A 27199-nucleotide genomic window follows, 5' to 3' on the forward strand; every position below is an offset into this window, starting at 1 on the left:
AGCCCACATGGCAGTATCCTTACACAAAGATGCTGTTTTTTAATGCAGTGCCGACTGAGGGACGTAAGGTCACGGGCATTCAATGTTGGTTTTCAGCCTTGCCGTGTAGCGATTTCTCCAGATTCTCTGCATCTTTTGATGATATTAAGAACCATAAATGATAAAATCCCTAAATTCCTTGCAATGTTACGTTGAGAAATGTTGTTCATAAATTGTTGGACTATTTGCTCACACAGTTGTTCACAAAGTGTTGAACCTCACACCATCCTTGCTCGGGAACAACTGAGCCTTTTGGGAATGTTCCCTTTATACCCAAACTTAACACTCACCTGTTTCTATTTCATCTGTTCACCCGTCCAAACAGGTGTTTTTTGAGCATCTTTTTTTGGAATGTGTTGCAGGCATCAAAGTTAAAATGAGAGAATATTTGCACAAAAACAATACAATTTATCAGTTTGAACATTAAATATATTTTCTTTGTAGCGTATTCAATTGACTATAGGTTGAAAATAATTTGCAAATTATTGTATTCTGTTTTTATTTGCGTTTTACACAATGTCCCAACTTCATTGGAATTGGGGTTTGTACATTATAATCAATTCACCTGCTTAGATCACAAGATTATTCACTTGTTTTTGGATTAAAAATTGGAGTGTAAATTTGAAAAGGTTTTGCGGTACAGTATAGTTATTGCAACATATGTGAATGTATAAGTGGTTTTATCTTCTTGCAAATGATGCCTACCAGTTGCAATTGGGTTGTGGTATTCATAGGCTTCTTCATGGCCCTGCATAATGTCCAGGCAAGGACATCCTAGTACTGTATCTTCTCACGTCTAATAATGTAACTTCTTTTATCTAATATTTTTTTGTGTTACTTTCAACTAGTGAAAAGCTCTGGAGAGCATAAATCCAGAGGGGTAAAATTATTACCGGGGAAGGACAACACTAACAAACTGTCTTTGAGTAAGTCCTTTATTTTTCTTATTCAACTGTTTTCATTGGTTGGAATTTTCATTCATGTAGGGTCTTGTGTGTGTTCGAGGTGTTTCTTTCTTTCATGTTTAGCTGTATCATTTGGTAATGGAGGTAAGCTACAGTACTAGATATTTCAGAAGTGCAGTCTCTATTTTTTGTGGTGACTCAGTTACCTCGCTACCACTCAGCGTTCCATTAGTTAACTTTAGGTTAACTGACCTATAACCTTTAATATTACAGTGAGCAAGCAACCTTGATGAAAGTTGGTTATATTCTTATTCTATGTCTATATCGCACATAGACCTGAATATGGAAGACAATTGAAATATTTTCAACGTAAGCATACATGGAAACAATACAGGGATGGAATATGGATTGTATACAACTCAAAAGATAATTATTTTCAATATTTAACTTGCTGAAAACTTCATTAATGACCTAACCTTAAAGCATCTCATGTTGAGAAACAGTATGGCCTTGTTTTGTATGCATGGGTATGTATTGGGCCACATACAAACATACACAACAACTGTCTAATTACACACAATACAAGAGCAATATCAATGCTACAATTCACGGAATCAAGCTAGGTTATTAATTTAACAACGATATTTGTATTGTGGTTGTAGTTTGCAGTAGTGTAGTTTGAATACTTTGGCCACATCAGAATCATAATCATCTTTATTTGCCAAGTATGTCCAAAAACACACAAGGAATTTGTCTCCGGTAGTTGGAGCCGCTCGAGTACGACAACAGGTAGTCAATTGACAGAGAACACTTTGGAGGCATAAAGACATTGACAAAAAAACAGTCACTGAGCAGTAAAGGGTTGCTAGTTATCTGGTAATGCCGAAACATATTTTTTTTTTTTTTTTTGACAATTACAAAAGTAAAGCATCAGTTTCTAATTTGTCTATTGAAGGTTATTTCTTCTTAGTTAGTTTAGCCACATATCCTGTCATTGTACTTTACATACTAAAGGCAGAAGAGTTGTATTTACCCTTGGTGCTCTAACGTGAAGTGTGCATTCACAACCTCGCTGCCAAATAGCTGACCTTTGCAAATGTGACTCTGGAAGATGGGGCCAATTTTTCTGAAGCCAGATTCTTTCGCCGTACACACAGAAAAGTTACACTGATGTTACCATTCTACTTGTACCTGTAGTGGATGTATGTAGAAGTCCAACGTTTGTCAATTTAAGCCTCTCCCTTTTCTCTGTTGTTCAGTGAATGAAGGAGTCAAGCAGTTGTCCAATTACTGTCCTGACCCAGGAGAGCCAGAAAATGGCAAACAGATTGGCTCAGACTTCAGGTAACGTGGTTTCCCTGCAGTTCATGTTAAGAAGTTCATTCAGACTGTGACAAATGATTCTTTCATGTCTCAGTTAGTGATCACATAAAAGGTTTGCATCATCATGTATCTTTTCAAATTCAGAGCAAGGTTCAGTGCCACTAAGACTTAGACTCTTAAGGAAGCTACACAAATAGTATTTTTTTTGTAAAGGTTTATAAAGGATATTACCATCTAGGCATGGGAATTATTTTGTCAAGAAACCACACTGACAAATGCAGTTAGGACCAATTAACAAGATGAGGTGAGCTCAACTGAGTTAATGTTTTAATTCTGTTAAGTCAATATTTGAAACTACACTGAGGTGGTCTGAAAAAAAAGGAACAGAAAAAAACAATGTTTTTATGAGGGTCATTTAATCCCCACATAGATATTTTTTTCTGAACTGTGTAATTTCCATTAATTTCCAAACATACTGTAGATACGGATGAAGAACCTGTATTTTCTGGGAAACGTTTTAGCTCCACTCCATCAAGTTAACACCCTCCCCCAACAACTTATTTTATCATCTTGACAATGCTGTGTTCATACTTTTCTCTTTGATTCTGTAACATTAGAATTCCCCCAAACTGTGGGACTTATAAAAGATTATATTATCTTATGGAGCGTTATAGACTAGTTAAAAAACGATGGAGCCATTGAGGTTCATACCCTCTGTGGTCAAGGTCACAGTGTGCTTCTCTCTTTCCCTACTCTGTTTGAACTATATTGTTTATTATATATGATATTGCTAGTCATGGTGCTTTTATGCACAAACACAAAAAAGATGATAAGAGGAGATATTTTTCAATTAATCAGAAAAGAATCATGCAATGGCATTAGATCAATTACAGGTACATTATTTATTTATCTACAAAGATATAATGATTGATGTTCACTTGTAACCATTGGCATGAAATAAATAATGAGATTGACATTTCATCGGGAGTCACTTTTTGAGGAATTGATTGCTTTTTCAGGCATTAATGATGTTTTTCTTCTCAGCATCGGAGCAACTGTTCAATTTATCTGCGATGAAGACCATGTGCTGCAGGGTTCCAAAACGATTACCTGCCAGCGTGTAGCTGAAGTCTTTGCAGCTTGGAGCGACCACAGGCCCGTCTGCAAGGGTGAGAGAGGCATCTCAAGAACAAATACAAGACTTTGATTGAGGCACTCCCTCTGGATAAAGCCTCTATACAGATAGAAAAAAGAAAATTCCTGCTAATTATTAACGAAAACCTCTGTTACTTGCCCATTTAAAATGTCCTGTCTGTTTTTTGTTCCACAATATTTGGAGCAACTCCCAGAATTTGATTAATAGTTATGTAGGTAATAGACCCACTTTGTGCACACACCAAATTACTTTCCTGTCACTTTACTACACAAGAGTTATGACCTTACCTCGTGATAATTTCTTCATCTTTTTTTTTGAGGGAAATAAAAAATTTTTAGGCTCAGTCTTGATGTTCTTATATTTTTATTTTATCTCTTATCTTATTCTGTTGCAGTGAAAACGTGTGGGTCAAATCTACTGGGACCTTCAGGAACATTCACATCCCCTAACTTCCCGATCCAATATGAAAGTAACTCCCAATGTGTGTGGATCATCACTGCCAGTGATCCAAACAAGGTAGGAGCAAGAGAGGATATTCCTTCACCATTTTTTTAAGCTATGGAGGCTTCTTTTAACATGCATTGCTTGTTTTATGGCATCTAATGAAATCACAGTGATACAGCGGCAAATAAGAGTCCTTTTCATCTAAACTGGGATGCACTCCATAATGTATAAAACACTTGAGACTGCAATAGTTCATTTCGATACTTACTATTAATTATTAAGACATTACCTTTCATTATAAAAAATAAATAACAGTAACGGTTTGATCCAAACTGGAGGGGAGAGCTGGCCATGGACTTGAGGGCAATATGTTTGTGCCTGCCACGTCGGACTGGCATCTTCCCCCACCATCGGAGCCAACTCACCACCAGGTGGTGATCAGTTGACAGCTCCGCCCCTCTCTTCAACCGAGTGTCCAAGACATGCGGCCGCAAGTCCGATGACACGACCACAAAGTCGATCATCGAAATGTGACCTGGGGTGTCCTGGTGCCAAGTGCACGTGTGGACACCCTTATGCTTGAACATGGTGTTCGTTATGGAAAATCCATGGTGAGCACAGACGTCCAATAACAGAACACCACACGGGTTCTGATAGGGGGGGCAGTTCCTCCCAATCTTCACCTCCAGGTCTCATTGTCATTGCCCACGTGAACATTGAAGTCCCCCAGCAGAACGATGGAGTCCCCAGCGGTGATTTCATTAGATGCCATAAAACATTGAACCCCAATGTACAGGCGCCGAGTCGGGGGGCAATAAGTGTACCCACACCTGCTCGGCGCCTCTCACCGTGGGCAACTCCAGAGTGGAAGAGAGTTCAGCCCCTCTCGAGAGGACTGGTACCAGAGCCCAAGCTGTGTGTGGATGTGAGCCCGACTATATCTTGTCGGAACTTTCTCGACCTCGCACACCAGCTCGGGCTCCTTCCCTCTCAGAGAGGTGACGTTCCACGTCCCTAGAGCCAGCTTCTGTAGCCAGGGATCGGATCGCCAGGGTCCCTGCCTTCGGTCACCGCCTTCAGTCACCGCCCAGCTCACAATGCACCCGACCCTTATGGCCCCTCCCACAGGTGGTGGGCCCATGGGAAGGGGGACCCACGTTACCCTTTCGGGCTCTGCCCAGCCGGGCCCCATGGGTGCAGCCCCGGCCTGGCTCAAGAGGGGGGCCCGGTGACCTGGGTCCAGGCAAAGGAAAATGCGATCCAATAATTTTTCTCATCATAGGGGTCTTTGGAGCTGTGCTTTGTCTGGTCCCTCACCTAGGACCTGTTTATCATGGGTGACCCTGCCAGGGGCATAAAGCCCCAGACAACTTAGCTCCTAGGATCATTGGGACACACAAACCCCTCTACCACGATAAGTTGACGGCTCAAGGAGGGGTATATAAGTGTAATGGTGTCTTATTAGTTGTAAGTATAATGACAAATTAGCATTTGATCTTGTTCGTTTGTAATTGAACCCCTCACCTTTTCTTAAGTGAAAACTCACCATCACCATCACTCCTCTGAAAATATTCCTTCTCTGGAAGCATTTTTATGGATGGATCTTTTTTCAAGGGCGTTCCAAGGTGGAAAAAGGTACCATGAAAATGTTTATATTTTGCCTTCCATCACAACTGTCAATTAATGTACATAGCTAGATTGCATTGTGTTGTAGTTGGAGTACCATTTTCGCCCATGGGTATTGGCAGTTAAGCAATTCTGCTCAGTCGTCAGGGATAACACAAATTGAGAGAAGTAATGATTGAATGAGACCCGCTTGTCCCCAAAGTGAAGAGGCCAAAGCTGTTTTCCTAATGGTCATTACTGTTCTGCTACATCAGATCAGGCTCACAATTGGTATTCTGTCCAGTTTGTCATGCACACAGGGGTGTCAGCTCACTTTGTTATTGTTTATTAGCAGGAGAGGGCTAATGCACATTCATAAGTTGCTAGGACTGGCAAGCACTGCAGCAGTGTGCCACCATGCATTCCCTGAGGAAAACAAGCTATTGACTTGGCAGAAGAAAGTTGATCCATTAGTGTTATTATGGTAATTATGCTTATGCCTGCATTGTGTTATGAATGGATACTGTGCAGAATCTTTCTTCCCCATGGCTGGAGAGCGGACTGATAAGGATGATCAAGTGGCCACCATCATATGTCTGTGATCAACGGATGTCACATTTATATTATTACAACATAATTTCATCACAAATGAATCCAGGGACATTGAACGAACATAATGAAGATTTTATATGAAATTGTATTGAGATAATAAAGCTTTTAGATTTAAATGTTTCTGCAGTGGAGCACATGTACATTTGGTTAATAGGAAATTTGACAGATGGGGGGGGGGGGGAAATAAATTATTAATTCTAAGAGGCAAATAATTATTTTGGACTCAAAATTTCCGTGCCTTCAACAAGTATTTCATTTGTGATCAAAAGTAATGTGAAGAGATGTGACTGTCAGCTCCTGTTGTGCTCTGCCTTTGAAGGATATTCATCATTTGTTTGCAGCGGTGTGTGTGTGCGCGTGTATGTGTGTTTGAGTGTGTGTGCGTGCGTGCGCGCATCATTGGCATGCACTATTTGTTAAAGGCTTATTAGCACTCAAAGATTTGATGTGGTTTGACTTCTATGGGGTATTGCTGTTGTTGTTGATGCAAGTTTTAGGAGGAGAGCCTTAACTCATGTGCTGCAAAGAAGCTGGCAGAAGGTTTTGGTTTCAAAGCATTGTGAGATTAAACATATTTTTACAATCATTAGCTTTTTGTTGTCAAGCCTCTCTTAGGCACAATAAAGCTGTTTCTTAATATACTCGTTCTAAAGGCAATATATGGAAACAACAAGCTATGAAATGTATTCACATACACGAAATTAGATGGTTGGTAGTCAATAAAACGTAAATCATTTAGAGTGCACTGCTTGGATGATTACATTTAAAAGGGATTGTGCTCCCTTAATTCATGGCGTGTTTGCGTGTTATATGCCCCATTGTGTATCATGAGTTCCGTTGGTGTGCAGTTGAGGAATACCCCCTTGGTAGTTATGTTTGTTCACTTTAAATTGACCAGTTATTGCATCTTCCCCTCAATTCCCTCATATGGGGGCGACAATAGCTGGCTTTCGTCAAAAGGTTTGAATCTTGCTGCAGATTGAAAATTGGAATTGGTTATTGGAGAGATGCAAGTTTGATGTTACGTTGCAAGGCACATAACCTCAGACTGCTCAGGCATGCAATGACTTCAAGCTACACTATCGTACCGATACTTCTCCTTTTCTGCACGTGTGGCGAAATGAATGTCGCAGAAAATGTTGTACTGTATAATAATTTTTAAATTCTGAAACACCATTCCAGCTATTAATACAGCTCCTGCTACTTCTTTTAGCAGAATAATGCATCATAACACCATTGATAACTTGCAAAATCACTCAAGATATTGATGAGCGTTTGTCTGAAGAGAAGAGGTTATGTACATTATTTTCCTGTATTTCTATGGTTAATCAATAGTAAAAGTGTCCTTCCTACAGGTTATTCAGATCAACTTTGAAGAATTTGACTTGGAGATTGGGTATGATTCACTTACGATTGGAGATGGAGGGGAAGTAGGGGATTCTAAAACAATAATACAAGTGTAAGTAGTTCACAAATAAATTCAGTGGATTCATTTAGTCATTTGTGCTATGGTTTCTATAAAAAATTGTTTAAAAATGTGATGATTACTTACTGGTACATATTAGATTATACCTACTGCATTTTACGGCACACGACTGTGGAATATGTAGGTCTCAGTTGTTTTTGTGTGTGTTAATACCCTTTATGTTTCTGTAGACTAACTGGGAGCTTTGTCCCAGACCTGATTGTCAGCATGTCCCATCAGATGTGGCTTCAACTGCAATCTGATGAAAGTGTGGGCTCAATTGGCTTCAAGATCAACTATAAAGGTACAAAGAGTTTAGTGCTGACACCGCTATCTGTATGCATGGCTGTGATCAATGGCTGTCTCCATCAGTAAAGCAGTCACTCACTTCTGTAAATCACTCTGTTTGGCTGTCTGTCTCCCACTCCCTTTTCCTGGATTTACTGATACTGTTAATAGGAGATATTAAACATACTTCCAGCTCCTGTACTTGGGTTCATTCAATCCTCTATTTTTCATCTCTCCTATTTCCACTCCTGCCTCCCCCTCCATTACCCTCACCCACAGAAATTGACAAAGAGAGTTGTGGTGATCCTGGTACACCACTCTATGGCTACCAAGAGGGAAGCGGCTTTTTAAATGGAGATGTTCTGCGATTTGAGTGCCAGTTTGGATTTGAGCTCATTGGGGAGAGGTTGATAACCTGCCAGAACAACAATCAGTGGTCTGCAAATATTCCCATCTGCATATGTGAGTTCTACGTGCATTTCATTTCATGAGGACAAATAAAGCAATTGCTTATATGCTTGGAAGGTTCACAATGACACTAAGCTATTGGAGGATTAATTACAATGCAGTAAAATGGCAGTGCAGTACTTTGTGTGTAAACAGCAATTCACAGAATGTCAAAGGGCAAAGGGATGCTCCAGTAAATGGATGCCTTGTTAAGCAGGGAGAAAAAGAAGGCCAGCCAACATCATACCAATACTCTGGAGATACTGTAAGACACATGCATTGTACTTCTCAAAGACAACCCAAATCTCTACTGTGAGTTTCACTATACCTAACCCAATTCAGTTACTGTGGTCGAAATTCTAGTCCTCTTTTTTTTACTGTAGTACGCTTTCCGTGGGGACACTGCATAAATCCTGTGCCCATCATGTTTTAAGACTACATATTTGCCACCCAAGCCTCATATTTCTCCTATGCTTTAAGACCCATGTGCCCAGTTCTTTCTCCCCCAGCTAGTCATGCCGCTCAGACAATGTTCTGTTCTGATCTTGGTCTGCGAAAAAGGACACAGACATGTTTTTGCTGTTAAAGCAAATCGCCTCGCCTGTGATGTTTTTTTATGCATTATTTTTTTATTTCTTGTCTCTTTCATTCAGTTCCTTGTTTTTCCAACTTCACGGCTCCCATGGGGACTGTGCTGTCTCCTGACTACCCAGAAGGCTATGGGAACAACCTCAACTGTGTATGGTTGATAATCTCAGAGCCTGGCTCCAGAATCCACCTGGCGTTTAATGACTTTGACCTTGAACCACCCTATGACTTCCTCACCATCAAAGATGGTGACCAATCAGGAGCCACCATTTTGGGACGTTTCTCTGGGGCAGAAGTTCCCTCCCACCTGACGTCCAACAGTAACATCCTGCAGCTCGAGTTTCAAGCTGATCACTCGATGTCAGGGCGAGGGTTCAACATCACCTATAGCAGTGAGTGGTCATTTGTGCAGTTCGTTCAAACAGCTATGCCATCAACCCATGAATACCCCTACTCTTACTGTCTTTTTTTGTTTTTATTGGGCCAATGTTAAAATTACTGTAGCGTTAAAATGCAAATTGGATGTTTACACGTTTGGTTCTGTTATGTGCATGTTTTATCGATATTATAGGAGGTTATGTCATTCAACAGCATGTGTATTTTTTCAGAATGTCGAGGTTCTCCCTGTGGGTGGTGCGGTGGGGGTTGGGCTGAAGAAGTAAAACATATTTCTATGTAATGCACTTCCAGGCACAGAGTTTGAGAAAACTAGCAAAACGCAACATACGTATGTTGCATTCATATGTGCGCATATTTTATTCCTAAATTATTGGGACTGTAACACATTTTTGTCTCTTGGCAAAGAGAGAAGAAGCAGCGGCTATTGTCAACATTAGGTGTACAGAGAAGCTGTTTAAGGTTCCTTGCTGTCTTAATAGACAGCTACATCTATTTACCTTATCTCTACACACCTCAAAGAAGCCATTTCTCATGAAAACAAGAGTCCATGTCACCACCTCGTGCTGTCTTTCTCCTCATTACAAGCTTTCGGGCGTAATGAGTGCCCTGACCCTGGCATACCACTGAATGCCAGGCGCTTCGGGGACAGCTTCCAACTGGGCAGCTCCATTTCAGTGGTCTGTGAAGAGGGCTTCATCAAAACGCAGGGTGCTGACACCATTACATGCCTTTTAGAGGAAGGCAAGGTGATGTGGAGCGGCCTCATTCCAAAATGTGAAGGTACACAAATAGGATAGAACAATGTTTCTCTGTTTGCACAAACAAAAACAGCTTCCTTTCTTTCAGTTATTTAATTTTTTCCTCCAACCAGCTCCCTGTGGCGGTCACTACTCAGGCCCATCTGGGGTCATCCTGTCCCCAGGATGGCCAGGCTACTACAAAGACTCACTCAGTTGTGAGTGGGTCATAGAAGCTGAGTCAGGACGCTCAATCAAGATCAGCTTTGACAGGTCTGTACGTTAATGCAGGAGAACACCCACAGAACCATGGAGAGCACAACCTACACAATATACACTTGCCGTATAAAAAATAGACCAATATAAATTATTTCAAAGGTTTTTCCACATTTGATGTCTGTGTTTTCCAGAGGAGTAGTACAAATAAGTAACTGAGATAATGTGGTTGCACAAGTGTGGACACCCACTTATCAAATCAAATCAAACTTTATTTTTTATAGCACCTGAGATAACCCCAGGACACCACAGCAGACCATACACAGCTCCCACCGTGGAAGCCCTCTAGAGGAAAACACTGATGCTAATGAAAAAAAAGCTGATAAAACAATACAGTTAAGAGACAAACTTAAAAGGTGACTCTTAAGCCTCCTCTTAAAAACAACAGTCTCTTATGACTGGGGATGTCGAGCCTGTGTTTAGAATTAATGAGTCACATTCTAGCTAATGTTGAATAGGAGTCAGTGCCCACCATTTAAAGAGCCTCTCATGAATCCCAACTAAAGTTCAGATGTTCTAGTAGGCTTTTCCTGACCCTTTTTCTTATTTATTTATTTTTGCTTTTTAACAGAAGCCTGAAGGTTTTATGCTAATACTGACTGGTATTTGGAACTGTTCATAATTCCTTCCCTCTTGACGAAAGACCCTGTTCCAGCTGAAGAAAAACGGCCCCAAAGCATGATGCTCCCACCATGATGCTTCACTGTAGGTATGGTGTTCTTTTGGTCATGAACATTGTCATGTTTGAGCCAAACATACCTTTTGGAATTATGGCCAAAAAGTTGAACCTTGGTTTCATCGGACCAGAGTTTCCCACGTGTTTGGGAAAGTAAGTGTGTTTTTGCAAGATGTACCTCACCTTGCCTTTTTTATTTTTGGGGTGGGTAAGATAAGACTTCTATCTTGCCACCCTACCCCATAGCCCAGACATATAATCAAGACAAAGGGAAACAATTTTTATTAGCAGACAGTACTCGCCAGAAACAGAAACATTGAAGGAGCCGGAAGCAGCTCCTTCAATGTTGCTGTCGGCCTCTTGGCTGCCACCCTGACCACTTTTCTTCTTCTTTTCCATAAATTTTGTAGGGATGTCCAGTTTTTGTTAATGTCACTGGTGCCATATTTTCTACACTTGATGACGATTGTCTTCACTGTGTTAGTTCCATGGTATATTTAATGCCTTCAAAATTATTTTGTACCTTTCTCCTGACTGCTTTTGAACAGTGCGATCCCTCTGACGCAATGAAAGCTCTTTTTGGACCATGGCTTTTGCTGTAAGTTGTGACTACAAAAATGTTAAAAAAAGCCGAATACAGCATCTCAACTTTATTTGGGGTTAACCAGAGGCACTTTAAATGATGGCAGGTGTGCACTGACTCCGATTTAACATGAGTTTGAAAATAGTTAATTCTGGACACATCCACATACCACTGAGCTGACATTTTCCAAATAAATGTATAGTTCCTTGGGTATTTACATTTTAGTCGTGCCATTTTTAAATGGTTATTAATAACCCAAGGTTTTTACGGCATACTGACTTACAAAGCCATTTTAAAGTGACACCTAATAGCAAAAAGGTTGACAACCCCTAGTATTTTCAATACACAAAACCATAAAACACAAAGTGCTACAGACTGAGCTACAGAGCATGGTGTTGAAAAAGTGCAAAGTGTTCTCGTAGGGTCTTTACTTTTCAATTCCTGTTTCTTCTCCATTTATTTTAAAGGTTTCAAACTGAACTCAGCTATGACTTTCTGGAGGTACATGACGGCCCAAATCTACTTTCACCTCTCATTGGCTCATTCAATGGAACCCAGGTTCCTCAGTTTCTGTTTAGTACCAGCAACTTCTTGTATTTGCTGTTCACCACAGACAACAGTAGATCCAACAGTGGCTTCAAAATTTTCTATCAAGGTAACAGTACTTGCATGCCATATTACCTTCACTAAGCAGTGAGCATATGCAGATTCAGGACGAAATGAATTCTACATCCCTGTAACTAACAAGTGTATTTTTTTTCAGAGAATTGTCTGTACCTGTAATAATTTTATTCTATGCCCATTATAAGAACTTTCTCTGATGTGCATGTGTTTGTCTTGCCCTGTATGACATGTCTGTCCTTCTTGGGTCTGTTTCAGGTTGGGAGGGGAAGAAAAAGCTAGATGAGTCAACTTTGTCACATATATTTTGAGCCAAAGAATGTCTGGGTGTTGAGAATTAATCATTGCAAATTTTAACAGAGTAGAGCATTGGTTCTCAACTGTTGTCACCCTGGGACGCACATGTTTCTATTGACGCTAATTCGTAACCCACTTACAGAAATTTGCAACAATAAAGAACATGTATTGTTCAAAAATAGCCTTTGAAAACATATGAATAGCATATTTTTAAATGTAATTTCAGAGCACCTTATTTATAAATTTAGAATGAACATAACTGCATGTAGAAAAAAATGCACTCCATATCTTGGCACGGAGCTCTTCCTATAGTTAGTCTTCTTTTTAGGAAATGAAGACTGCAGACCAAAGCAATTGTAACAGTTTGAACAGTCTGAATTATTATAGCATAAATTCTTTACTACATGTCCACGACCCATCCATAATAGCTCCACGATCCACTTTTGGGTCCTGACCCACCAGTTGAGAATCACTGGAGTCGAGTAACATTCTGCGTAGAGTGTTTCTATTCTGAGGGAATGTTGTTGGAAATAGTTCATTATGCATTGATATGGAGTGCTTGAAAGAAATCAAACTGTCTGGACAGAGATTGATCAATTTCAAGACTGCTTGCAATATCACAGATGTGATTCATAAAACTGAGTTTGTTGTTATGTTAGTACTATTGATTGAAATCAGAACTCAAATGTCTTTGCCTTATTATGCTTCAGTGTCTTCAAGTGCATCACTCTTTTGTTGTCTAGGCTACTGCAACGCAATAACAGTTAAATCATATTAGTTTCTTCCATTAGGTCAGTGCTTCTCAAATAGTGAGGGGTCGCGTTGCGATGCCAGGGGAGGCGTGTGAGACCCGAAAGAACATGATTTGCCGTACTAGAATAAAGTGTACTTGCACATCCACTACAGTAGATGGCAGTCTATATGTCCTTCTCTTGAATTTTTGTCAATGTTTATAAGGATAAGATTAGATTATGTTTTAGATACAATTTTATATAGAGGTGTACTCGCAGGGGCTGCGGGTGGGAGCGGGGGGGCGCAAATGTTTTTCTTCGTACTGGGGGGGTCGTAACAGAAAACAATTGAGAAGCACTGCATTAGGTCAAATGCTATTATTGGAATGATTTGGCGAGACCAAGCCAAAATCATTTATAAAATCACTTACTGTAGAATTAAACTGGAAAAAGAAACATGTTTTCAAAACTTGCAATGTATGATTTCCGAATGCAGGGAGAATTGAGCTGTAAAATATTATACAGTACATTAATAATTTTAAAAGATTATTTTCTGCCTTGACATGACACTGGCTTGGTCAATCCCCTAAAACTATTGGAGCACAGGAATTGGACCCAAACAAGGAGTGAAAAATTTGATATTTTCATTGTTGTGACAGTTTAACTAATTGATGTCATATTGAAAATTTTTCACACTTAAAATCTGTTCTCAGTCAGCATAATAAACAAATAGTATGAACAAATACTGCCCATATACAAGGGCCCCATGTCTTTAAACAATAAATGTACCGCAGTCACACCCCTTTGCAATACTTGCCTCCTGCTCCTTATGTGGGGTGGCTAGCATAGAAGTTGGTCCCTTTCAAACCTTGTTCAAAAGGGGCAGAGCTCTATGATTCCCACCTTTTGACTTAACCGGGTTTTCAAATAGGCACCCAAGATGGGGCTTGACATCAGAACCAGTGTCGTGGACTTGCCCGCTCAGCTATTTGGGTCTCCCCCATTCTGCTCTGCCCCCGTCGCCACTGATAATATAGTTCAGCCACAGCTCATTCTGCTTTCGGCACAGCCGTCGTCTCGGCCTGCTTTGAAATGTCATTCACATGACTCTTGCGGCAACCCCAGTGCTCTCCAGATTGACTGTCCAAGAAAGCCCCAGCAACCGACATCCACTAGTGGATTCCAGGTTCACCATTCTCGCTGATGGCTTTTGAAGATGACAAACTGGTGTTTTCACAGTTTGCGCTACGGCCTCCTCAATCCTTTCCCTACGGGGTACCATTGGCTCTATTAGGGTCACCTGCTTTCTGTTCCTAAACCAAAGCATGATGTCTGGTTGGAGGCTGGTGACAGCAAACTCATCTAGAAACTCGGGTTGCCTCCCAAGGTCAAGTGTCATTTGCCGTATCGAGGATCCCTGCACATTCGTCTTCCTTGAAAGAAAGCTGGTGAAGCAGAGGCCTTTGTCTTTTGCTTTTTTTTCATTTTCGCCCTTTTCCGGCCCATTGGAGTTGCGGAAGCACCCAATCATGGCAGCACCTGAACCTGCCCTCAGTCAGACTTCCTCAACAGGACGAAAGAATGTTTTCCAGGTTTGCTAGTCTCTTGCAGTGCATGCAAGAGTAATCCTTTTTCAATCTCCATCTTTGGAGGTTTGTTGGTGTTGGGAGTACTTTTGATATAAAGGATAAAGAATATATACTTGTGAAGATTGTTATTTTGCTTGTCTACATGTGTTACATTCGTATATCGGTTGCTTCAAAGGGTTATAACACCTCAACACCGATGCTATTCATTAGCCGGTCTATGGGGTTTTGCATTGTTTGTTAACATTAAGCTGGGTGGACTTTCCTCATGCAAAGCTATGTGGTTGATTTAAATACACAATATTTTTGTCTCTTTCTTTTAGGCTTAGCTTCACTTCAACTTGGAATGACATTAAGCAAGTTAAAGCCTCTTTTTGAAGAATTTTTCAGTATCTGCCAAACTGCTGCTTGTTTTGATGTTAGTTGGGTTGACTTCACTGTACACCATACAGTGCTTGTATCTAAATTTATGCACACAAGTCAAAGCAAAATGAGGGCTCACATTTTGAAAAACTCATAAATTGAGTCACTCGTCTCTCAAGCCACCACTGCTATGCAGACCATATACTGTATATGGCCAACGATTTGTTTATCATTAGATGCAAATTATATACCACAATTACAAAATGTCACACCTCGGCTGGATATGCTGAATCTGAATAGTGCTGATTGAGAACGAATTATAAGAAGGAAGGCTGTCATATCACATTTTTCACTCCTGGTTAGGGTGCAGTTTCTGGTGCTCCCAATTGTTTCAGGGAATTGACAAAGCATGTTTCTGTGCATACTTTTCAGTTTAAGGTCCCCCAAAGCATTCCAGCAATAACATGTCCTAAATTAAATGGCAAGTTGGCCATGTCATAAGCACATCTGCCGCTTATCCTCACGAGGTTTGCGGGCGTGCTGGAGCCTATCCCAGCTGACTCTGGGCAAGAGGCGGGGTAAACCCTGAGCTAGTCACCAGCCAATCGCAGGGCACATCTCAACAAAAAAACATTTGCGCACACATTCACACCTATGGACAATTTAGAGTCTTCAATTAACCTACCATGCATGTTTTTGAGATGTGGGAGGAAACCGGAGTACCTGGAGCAAACCCACACAGGCACGGGGAGAACATGCAAACACCACATAGGCGAGGCCGGATTTGAACCCGGATACTCAGAACTGTGAGGAAGATGTGTTAACCAGTCGCCCACCGTGCCGCCTCAGAATTGTAAATGTCCTCCACAAATGTTCTTAAACTGTGTACAGTGGAACCGACAGTACAGGGGTGGGGGGTCGTCCAATATAACCAATTGTCTGTTACATTGAAGCACTTTTTTTAGGCCAAATGTGCGCATATTTCTGTCGAATACACACTTAGTTTTCTAGGTTTTTTTCGTGGCCTGAAACGCCCAGTACAAGTTATTGTAAGTAAATATAAAAAAAGCTTGAAAATGTTGGAAAGTTTCACATTTTATCCAAACTTACCATGCTGGTGTGCTTGGTCATGGTGACATTGTTGATGTACAGTACTCATCGTAGGCGAGGAATTCGTGTACTTCCTAGTTCCAAATCCGTTGCCAAATGTGAACGGCTTGGCAAAAAAATTTTACTGTACCAAAAATAGCATGTTCCAGACTCGAGACTTGTGTTTTGTATTCCTCAGAGTTAAAAGTGCCACTATGCCCTCTCGCTCTCTGTACTGTGATTCTATGTACAATAGACAGTCGATACAGTATATCCATCATGATATAGCCACCTTGTCAATGCCCCACATTCAACATGGCTGCCACGTAAGCATGGGAGGCACGTCTTTTGAAATTGGATCTATTTTTTTTTTGTATATCTGTGACCCTGAAATACGTCAGTGCCATTCTCTGCCTGCATTGCTCCACAGCGCCAGTAAACAACAGCGGCCAATTGTGGAAGTAACAGACTTTGTCAACGGTAGTTTAAGTGGAAACAATTTTTGGGCACATTGTTCAGTCCCGACGATCTGTTTTATCCGATATCCTTTATATTGGGATCCGTTTTACCGAGGTTCCACTGTATATTATTTCAGAGCCATTCACTATTACAATTTGCTATTATCCTTTTTTACTGGGTTTTCTGCTCAGTATGTCCTATTGTCATTGCATTTACACAAACGCATGTATTTTTAAATGTGAGAGTACAGTATTAAAATCAAAGTGTAGCTCCTTAGAAAAACATTTTATTCTCTATTATCCAAGAATTTTTGCTCAGACGCCCTGAACATTCTATTTGGATAAGCTATGGCAAGTCTTCAGTTTTTAAATGGCTAAAATTAATTTAATTCAGTGGCTGACAGGCATACTGTTGTTCACTTAAACAACAATGTATTCAATAATGTGCTATTGACACCGTTTTTAACAAACACTTTTTTTTTTATAGTTGTTACAGTGGATACATACTCGTGTATGGATCCTGGTATCCCAGTCAGTGGTGTGCGGCTAAGCAACGACCTGTCCATTGGCTCTACGATATCCTTCCAATGTGATCCAGGATATAGACTAAGCCTTGAAGAACCACTGGTTTGTGAAAAGAACCACTTCTGGAGCCACCCTCTGCCCACTTGTGATGGTATGCCTACACAGCCGTTAAATCAGGGGTGGGCAATTGATTTTTCAAAGGGACCATGTGGATAAATTGAAGCGGTTGTCAAGGATCACACCATGCTAACCTCAGTTGTGTCGAATATTAATTTAATGTTGCTTTAATAAGGACAGAAAATGTAAAGCACAATTATAAGCAGTCTAATTAAAACTACTTGCAATAAAAAGTATACACATTAATGCCCTAATATTGCATAACTATTGAACTAACATTTACCAAAAACACATCTATCATAAACTATCTGTCAAAAACATATCATTTTTTTGATATTTCTAAAGTCTGCTGACATTTTGAGCACCATATGCTAAGTCATTTGAGCCATCCTAGATGGGAATCCCAAATCATTATCAGGGTAAATCTCCTTCTTCCCTTCACAGTGCAGCAAATAAGAATGTTGCTATGAGGAACATGCGCAGACAGAGTTTTTCCCGGCTCTATTCCGATTGTAAGTTTACATAGGCATAAGTTTTCTTCTGATCTGTTTGGCAAAAGGAATTTTCCACCACTGTGAAACCAAATGAAATTCTATTCAGATCCGGCCTGTTTTTTCTCCCGAATGAGGTGTTTATATGGAGCGTTTTCATTCGGTTTGGGCTCCATTTGGGCTAATAAAATCAGAATAGAAGGCTCCATGTAAACGAGGATATTGTCTATTCGGCAATGTGATTTTGGAGCTTCTGAATGATCTGTGAGCTGACTTGAAACTAGTCCCAAGAAGGAGTCATGCCATATCACCTATGACAGAACTTTCAAGTCTGCATTTACTTGCATCTGGCTCATTTCATGACACTCTCCCAGAGCAGCTTTTCATGTGTGCTGTCCAATGTTTTAAATGCAATATTATGCAGGCTACACAGGAGACTCAGGATGAGTAAAATGAAACAAAATATGGCTTTTATGTGGTTGGTGGCTTTCCCAAAATTATTGTAAGATTTTTTTTTTTGTCTTCCACTAACACTTCCAATTCCATCACTTCAAATTTCATTTTGTAATTTAGGTGGTCTTCCAAATGTTACATGGTGAAAACCATCAGAGCTATCTAGAGCCCACAATCCTCTTTTAAATATGGAGGTCTCCACCACCTTTACAACTGTTAACAAGAGTGCACATAATCTGTTAGAGTGAGTAAACACGCAATTTAGCGCCCATTTGGGATCTTAGTAAATCAGCCCCCATGCATCTTGGCTGTTGGCAGAGGCTAAAGCAAGCATATGCTTGTCAATATCCTTTCTCTTTAATAGAAGATCACCTTGGGTGGGAGTGCTATGAATCATGTGAACCTGAAAACAAATTATCTCAGCTTCAAAGCAAGGACGTCAGATGTTCCCTGTAGCTCTGTTAGCCCACATAATCTCACTCTCTAGGCTATGTTTTTAGTTATGTTTTTTTTCAGATTTCAGAAACATGGGGGCTAATGTGGTGATTAGTGTCACTATGTGTGTACTGTTAATGTCACAGACCACTCATTTACAGGTATAAAATATCCATCCATCCATCCATCCATTGTCTGTACCGCTTCTCCTCACTAGGATCGTTGGCGTGCTAGAGCCTATCCCAGCTATCTTCGGGCGAGAGGCAGGGTACACCCTCGCCAGCCAATCGGAGGTCACATATAGACAAACAACCATTCGCACTCACATTCACACCGACCGGCAATTTAGAGTCTTCAATCAACCCACCATGCATGTTTTTGGAATGTGGGAGGAAAGCGGAGTACCCGGAGAAGACCCACGCAGGCACGGGGAGAACATGCAAACTCCACACAGGCGGGGCTGAGATTTGAACCCCGGTCCTCAGAGCTGTGAGGCAGATGTAATAACCAGTCGTCAGGTATAAAACAAATAAACAAAATGCATCGAGTCAGCTGCATGTACTATATCGTGTATGAGATACAATGCTGTGTCTGCAATGGCCTTTACCTTTATGTCCTGGAACCTTTTCTTGCTTAGGTGTGAGCCACACTGGTGCCAAATGCCTTGGCCTTCTGCCTCTGGACCCTCTAAATAGAAAATTTACCAAGTGTACTCATCCACTTTTAATGACTTTATGTAATTTTGGCTCATTAATAAAATATTTGATATAATTTTGTTGGTGGATAAGGATTCAGGCCTTGATGTGTTGTGCTTGCTGGAGGGCCCAAGGGGGGAAGGAGTGAGGACAAGAGGGGTGGGTGTGTGGAGCTGTGAGGCCTCAGGCTTCGTAGTGATCTTCCAAAACATCATCTGACATTCATTACTTTGAAAATACGTACATTCACAAGAGCTGTACTTCTAATATTGAGAGAGGCTTCCAGGCATTTGATTGTAATGTCATTTTTAGGGCATTTGGGCCAGAGAAAACAGGCACAAATGCAAACAATCATGAGCACTTCGCTCATATGAGTGAGGAAAAAAAAAAAAAAACCTGTCAAACTGTATTCATGTTTTACTGTAAACAACAATGACAACACCCTTTATGTGATATGACCTTTTAGGTAAATTATATTGACTGCATGAAAAAAAGGATTCCTTGTTTGAACAATATCCAGTTAAGCCAATTAACCTTCAGATGAATGTAGCATTAAACCTCCACACTCATAGCAGCCAATGAGCAAGGAGAATTATCTCATCAACGGCCTTTCATGAGATTAGAGGCGTTCTGTGTATTAAATTACATGTCAATTATCAACATACATGAGCATCACATCACCAAGGTGACAATACATGTCTTGGCTTTTATTGCTTCATCAACAAACATTATTGAGTCATTGCCACTGGATAGTCTTCCCAAACTGACTCGAGTTAAATGCTTCATTTAACACAAATCTCATTTGTGTGGAAATAATTCAAAATCCCTTTGAAATATCCCGTAATTTTGCCAAACCATTTTTTTCTAGTATTTGGGATTTAATATTGTAAACATGTGGAATGTGAATTAAAATCATCCATGCATTCCTGAGTCTCAAGATGTTTTTCTGCCGAGAGGCCTGAACTCGGGTCATTCAAATTTCTTGAGTTTATCAATGTCACTCGCGAAGATCTCCGCCTTCCCTTTCCGCTCCTGAGCCAGCTCCTGTCAACACGCTGGCTGTCAACATAACAAACGTGTGTTCTCACAAGTAGGTCTTCTACATCGAGGCAACGAATCAGAGGAAAGGGGGCGGTCTTACCCAAATATGGACAAAGCGGATACAAAACTGGGTCAAACAGTCAGAGGTGACTTTTCTGGACACTCATGACAAAACCAATGTGTTTTTTTTTAAATGAAATTGACACTTTTATACAAAGTCCATGTTAGAGAGTCACTCTACGGAGGTCTAAATAGCCAAAATACAGGACCTTTAAAGTAACGACTGCAATGAAACTGATTTAATCCTCTAAGTATGCTTGTGTCAGTTAATTGCGAGTAAATGCAATGCAATATGCTGTTCTGACCACATTTCTTGTTTTAAGTAATTTATGAAAGGTGACTATAGACATGGTTGCTGAATCAATGAATGATTTATTGTCGAGGGCTGAATGAGGGTTGGTTTGGAACAAAGTAGGGAAAAAACATTGTGTTGGCAGAATTACAGATCCTCATAAAATACTAGGATAGGATGTGATGTGACTCAAATGCATTATTCATCCAAATTGCTCCTTTCTCTTCAGGTGAGGGATTTATTGCTTCATTTACAGTTTTCTTTTTCCCTAGCAGCATTTATCATTCATTATTTTCCCTTTCTATTCAGCCTCTTGCGGCGGGGATATCAAAGTGCCTGCTGGTGTCATCCTCTCGCCTGGCTACCCTGAGCTGTATCCAAACTCCCTGAACTGTACATGGACTGTGGAGGTTAGCCATGGAAAAGGTTTGTTGTAAACGACACATACATTGATTCTTTTACATGTAACCATACATACAGTCACTTGCCTGTTATGGACACACTTCTGATCCAGAAGTAAGGGCAGATGCAAACTCAATGCACATAGGATGTAAAACACATTCAAAAACCTGATGTTAGTCATAATGAAGAACCGAAGGTGCTCCAGTTATTATGCCACTGACTTTTAATCACGTTTTCTGGGGTATGACGTGATTTCTTATAAAAAAAAGAAGGTTCAATTTCTGGCAGTCCTCTGGGCAGAAATACCTTGTTAAAGTCCAGTAAAGAATGTCAATACTGATTCAGCCAAGGTGTCCAAAAGCACACTTAAAAATTTTGACAGATTTGATCAAGCAGTAGAAGCAAAGAAAAGGAAGGTGTGCTCCAGTATGTGTAGCTCACCAAAATGACTGATCACCTTGGTATTGTTGTTTCTTACTTTTCAAGCTCCTCCTAATAAAGGGGGTTCTAGAGTACTTAATTTTCCACCTTTTCTTTGTTTGTTTAGAAATTAACAATGCGGGTGCAATGTTTTGCAACTGAACAAATTTCTGAACATGTATACCTTTTGAAGAACTGTTTACTTTAAAAAGAAATTCTCTTTGGATTGAGACTAGTCATATTATGTCACTGCATTAAGTTTATGGATGGAAAATGAATGCATTTGTAAACACGTTTGAGTTAGAACTTGTTTATAATTTCATTTATCTCTTGACACCAATAACGGGCCTTATTTTCTCCTCCAAGGTGTGCAATTCACATTCCACTCCTTCCACCTGGAGGATCACCATGACTATCTTCTGATAACAGAAAATGGCAGCTTCGCTCAGCCACTGGCTCGACTCACTGGCTCAGAGAGGCCGGCTCCGGTTAACGCGGGCCTGTATGGCAACTTCAAAGCACAGCTCCGCTTCATTTCGGACTTCTCCATATCTCTTCAGGGATTCAACATATCCTTCTCGGGTATGGGAGCACATGAGTATTCTGTCTGCAGGAGGCAGAAGGGGGTTCATTGGTAGGATTATAGAACGAGCTGGTTGGCCGACATTTTTAAAAAGGAATGCAAAAGGTAGAAGTGCAGTTTCTTAAAATGTGGTGGGTGGAGTTAGGTTGGGGTATTAAATAGTATAAAAGCTCAAATGTGGTCAGATAAAAATCAACAGCTCATCATTGAGCTCAAAATGCTAAGCCTCTCTGAAAAACATGTCTAAAGTAACTTAAGGACTTATTTGTCAGTCAGAAAGAGAGTGGGCTTAAAGTTGACCGCTTTGGGCTGTGTCGATCAGAGTGGTATTATTAAGAGACGACAAGGTCACGCAATTAGAGACTGTCTGGCTGTGATGGGAATGATCATCAAAGCATGCCATGCAGGTCACTGTCCTCAGGACAGAGGAGCTGGAATGGGGGTGTGGGGAAATGAATTAATGGGGCCCTCCCATGCACAGACCAAGGAGTGGGGAAGTACAGAGAGGTGGTGGTGCATGAGTAGAGCGGAAGGAGAGGAGGCAGATGGTGATGTAGAGTGGAGAAATGATGAAGAGAATATGGGAAGAGAAAAAAGCTACATTATATAGTAAAGTAGAATGACAAAAAGAGGGTCGGCGTCTCAAGCATTCTGGCTAAATGTTTTTCTGCTGTACACTGAAGTGAATAACTAATGCGGTTATGAATATTCATGAATTGTATTTTGTGAGAATGAGGGTGTGTTCTTAATGCCTGTGTGCATGTGAAAGTATTTGTCCTTACATGCGCTGCAATTAGCAGCTGTAGATTCCGTAATTAGAATTCATTTCTAACCTTTCATGACTTTTGAAAATGTGCCACGTTGTCAGGCAACATCCCACGAGTGTAACATTTTGTATTTTTTTCGGAGGTGCTGAAATCAATAAGGCTACACATAGTTTTGACTCTATATAGAATGTGAGCAGCATCAAAACAGCAGCATCAAAACAAATGGCAAAGCTATGCAAATTGCTTTTCCATCAAATTGACTGTATAGTGCTTTTTCTGTTTTTCACACGCTCCTCTAACTTATAAAGACATAAAGGATGGAAATTAACTTGCTGCGTGTCCTTGAAGAGGAAAAGGCACTGATGATGCTAATCTAAAGTTAAAACTTACAAAGTGGTGCTAATGGAAACACAGTAAGGAAAAATGCGAAAACTTTTTTAAATTTGTTACAAATACATTTGAAATGTCATGATTTCCAGAATATGACCTTGAGCCCTGTCAGGACCCTGGGACACCCCGCTTTGGCTGGCATGCAGGCTCGAGGTTTGGCATTGGTGACGCCCTTTTGTTCCATTGCAACACTGGCTATCGGCTGCAGGGGGCAAAGGAGATAGTATGCTTGGGAGGTGGCCGCCGTATGTGGAGTGCCCCTCTGCCAAGGTGTGTGGGTACGTTGCATTCATTCTGTTTCCTCTTCTGTTTGCTGAATTATGTACAGTAGATTGCTCTGTTTCCACTCTTTACCAGTATTTGCTATGTATTTGACATAAATGGATAGACTTTGAGGCACTCTTTTGGTGAATTAGTGAAATACAATTAAGCAAAATACATTAGGCCACAAAGACAGCACCATTTCCCCCCCACACACATAAGGGCTCAGTAATAGCTAACTCTTGAGATACCGTGCTGACATTTCATAGCAAAGGCATTTAGTCATTTGCTGTCTCATCACGCCCTGAATTATTTTGCGTGAAATGCGATTGCAAAATCTGATTCCTGGCTCACCAGTTAAGTGTTGAGAGTGCAATGAACTTATAAATTTTACATGTCTGTAAACAATAGCAGAAATATCAGTGGAGGGCTTCTTCTGAATCTAACTTGTTTAATTGGCTTGATACTTTGAAATATTCATATTCTTGTATGAAAGGACACAATTGATTTGATTTGCTGCTTAGTATCAAAATAGCATTAAAGAAAATCCTCATACATTTTATATTGCATCCTTTTCTGTTCAAAGTCTTCAATCAGAATAATTAAGTTGGCAAAGTAATTATACACTCAATTGCATTGGCATCAAGCAATTTCACCCTAAATGTAAGAAAGTAAAAACCTTTTTAAACCAATCATTTAATAACGTGAATAACATTTCACAATGTGTCAGTGCCCAGTGATGATTCCTGTTATGTTACTACAAACAAACACAAAAGGATAAACTCAACTCTCCAAAACTGGTTAATTGGTAATTAATGGGCAGCACGGCACATCTGCCTCACAGTTCTGAGGACCCGTGTTCAAATCTGGCCTCGCCTGTGAGGAGTTTACATGTTCACCCTGTCCCTGCGTGGGTTTTCTCCGTGTACTCCGGTTTCCTCACACATCCCAAAAACATGCGTGGTAGGTTGATTGAAGACTCTAAATTGCCCGTAGGTGTGAATGTGAGTGCGAATGGTTGTTTGTTTATATGTACCCTGTGATTGGCTGGCGACCAGTTCAGGGTGTACCCCGCTTTTCGTCCCGGCGATAGCTGGGATGGGCTTCAGCACGCCCGTGACCCTAGTGAGGATAAGCAGTACGGAAAATGGATGGCTGAACGGTAATTAATGGATCAGACATGCAGAAACCCGCCACAGCATTATGACCTTAATCAAAAGAGATCCAGCCCAGGGATGTATCTCTCTTGTTACAAAGATAATTAATCACGTTATGTTATGACTGACACTCTCAGAGAGGTATTCATTTAGCAATATGTCAAGTACTATTCAAGTGATATACAACTGCATTGCATTGAATAGAGTATTTGGGTTGCTCCATTTAGCGAGAGAAATCTCAACCATTGTAGACTGCGTTATTGCATAGAACCCCTTAATGTTGGTGACCTGTAGAGTGCTTTTGCTACATACTAAGTTATGTGACCTGACGTTTTACTTCTTTCAAATTTTTGATATAATTGTGTGTTTTTTGTTGTTGTTGTTTTGCAGCGGAGTGTGGCTCGACAGTCTCCAAAAATGAGGGTGTTCTTTTGTCGCCAAACTATCCTCTGGCGTATGACAACAGCCACGAGTGTGTATACAGCATTCATGTTCAAAGAGGAAAAGGCATCAACATCACCGCCAGCACGTTTCATCTTGCACAAGGTGACATCCTCAAGGTAAAGGCACAAGGTGCTCCTCTGCGTTGACAAACACTCAAAAACAAAACAAAAAAAACTCACCAACTCAGTTTTTGTCATTTTCAAAATGAATGAAACAGGTTTGGGCTTATTATTAATGGGAAATGGGAAAAGGAATTTTGTGCAAAGCGAAAGGTACTTTGCAGAAATATTTTGCCGTAGAAGTCATAGCATAACTAAATGGATCAAATAACTGATGCAAATAACCCTCTATCTCATCTGGAGCTCAGTCTTTGTAGTGCAGATGTCTAATGGTGTGATCAGTAGCGCATGTCATCCCACTCTTCGTATCTCGTCATTCACTTGTGTAGATGACATTTCTTTCTTATTCGTTTATGAAAATGTTTTTACAGAGGACTACACAACACTACCTTAAAGAACCCTATTTTTGTCAGCTCAAAGAGTCCATTCTAGAAACACAACAGGAAGACTTAATAATACCTGACAATGGAAAAATACAATTCCTACAATTGACATTTAAGTTACCAATTCAAAGAAATATCAGGTTGCAAATGTTTCCCACATGATTCACCACATATAATCTCTCATTGAATTTGTGTACTGCAATACTGTTTGACATTATACATTCTATCATCTGACTTGTTAATTCATCTCCAATGATTAGCGGGGTTTTGGATCCCTGAATCCAATTTTCACATCTCATTTAGGGCATTGGGTTTGCGCTTCAGGTACCACATGAAGCAGAATATATACAGTTCCAATAGCTTCCCCTAATTGTGTCCTCTGTTCCCTCAGCATTAGTTTTTAATTTAATAATTCCACTTGTCAGTGGGTCATGCGCTTTTAGCCACATTGCACTCATATTTGTATTTGTTTGTCTCTGACCAGGTGTATGATGGTAAAGATGGTGCTGCTCCACCCCTCAGCACATACACGGGCACATCCATGCAAGGTCTGTCACTGACTACCACTTCCAACTATATGTGGTTGGAATTCTACTCCGACCAGGATGGCACAGCAGCAGGTTTTCGCCTCAAATATCATAGTAAGTTATTGTCCATCTCATTGCGAAAGCTTTGCCCAGTGATTAAATGATATATATACCTTCATGAAGAACAAACTATGAACTGACCGTCACCCTTCTTCGCTGTGCCTTTAACAGTTAATCATTTTGCACAGTATGGTGCATTTCAACAGCCAAGTGTTATATATATATTTTTTTTTTTCTTGCGTTCCCGACCACATCATTCCAGTATGAGAACCTTCCTTTGCTCTTTATTTGGGCAATTAAACTCATTGCTGCCGAACTATACCTCATGCTCCAGATGGATAAATGATGAAATGGTTTGGAATTGACATTTTGGTTTCAGTGGTATTTTGACTCTACCATGTCCTGTATGTACTCTTATAGTGGTGTGCACACATTAATGGGCCAATGCAAACTGTGGGCCGGTAATAGATGAGATTTGTTTATCCTGCTAATTAATTTGCTGACTGTACATAGTTGTTGTAATTGTTTTTAATGAATTGCTTCTACAAATAAATGATTTAGCATTATTTTATATTCCAATTTAAAGGTATTTATTTCCTTTTCGGTCTGTTTTGTCTTTTTTTTCTCCCCCTTGTAATTGTTTTTAATGAATTGCTTCTACAAATAAATGACACAGCATTATTTTGTATTCCAATTTAAAGGTATTTATTTCCTTTTCAGTCTGTTTTGTATTTTTTTTCTCCCCATAGGTACAGCACATTATAAAATATGTGGCAATTCCACTAGACACGGCATGGCATTACAGTAAATTGTGATTGAAACTGTGATTAGTTGTCTTGATTGTTATATTAAATGGATTTAAGCATCATGTACAGTACTGTATATACAG

The 27199-nt window shown here is 40.2% G+C and overlaps 1 protein-coding gene across 1 annotated transcript in view; it reads left to right on the top strand.

Moving 5' to 3' along the window:
* LOC133401234 (CUB and sushi domain-containing protein 3-like) overlaps nt 1-27199 on the top strand; it is a 260580-nt gene that overhangs the window by 78425 nt on the left and 154956 nt on the right. Inside the window, 17 exon segments of the mRNA XM_061673947.1 lie at nt 888-965; nt 2204-2288; nt 3312-3436; nt 3818-3939; nt 7440-7543; nt 7741-7853; nt 8117-8299; nt 8938-9264; nt 9857-10051; nt 10143-10281; nt 12011-12198; nt 17176-17364; nt 21107-21223; nt 21986-22201; nt 23449-23637; nt 25168-25337; nt 26208-26364. Of these exon segments, the coding sequence (XP_061529931.1) occupies nt 888-965; nt 2204-2288; nt 3312-3436; nt 3818-3939; nt 7440-7543; nt 7741-7853; nt 8117-8299; nt 8938-9264; nt 9857-10051; nt 10143-10281; nt 12011-12198; nt 17176-17364; nt 21107-21223; nt 21986-22201; nt 23449-23637; nt 25168-25337; nt 26208-26364 (2697 nt within the window).

This window comes from Phycodurus eques, chromosome 4 (assembly GCF_024500275.1).
Source record: "Phycodurus eques isolate BA_2022a chromosome 4, UOR_Pequ_1.1, whole genome shotgun sequence".
NCBI classification, from domain to species: Eukaryota; Metazoa; Chordata; class Actinopteri; order Syngnathiformes; family Syngnathidae; genus Phycodurus; species Phycodurus eques.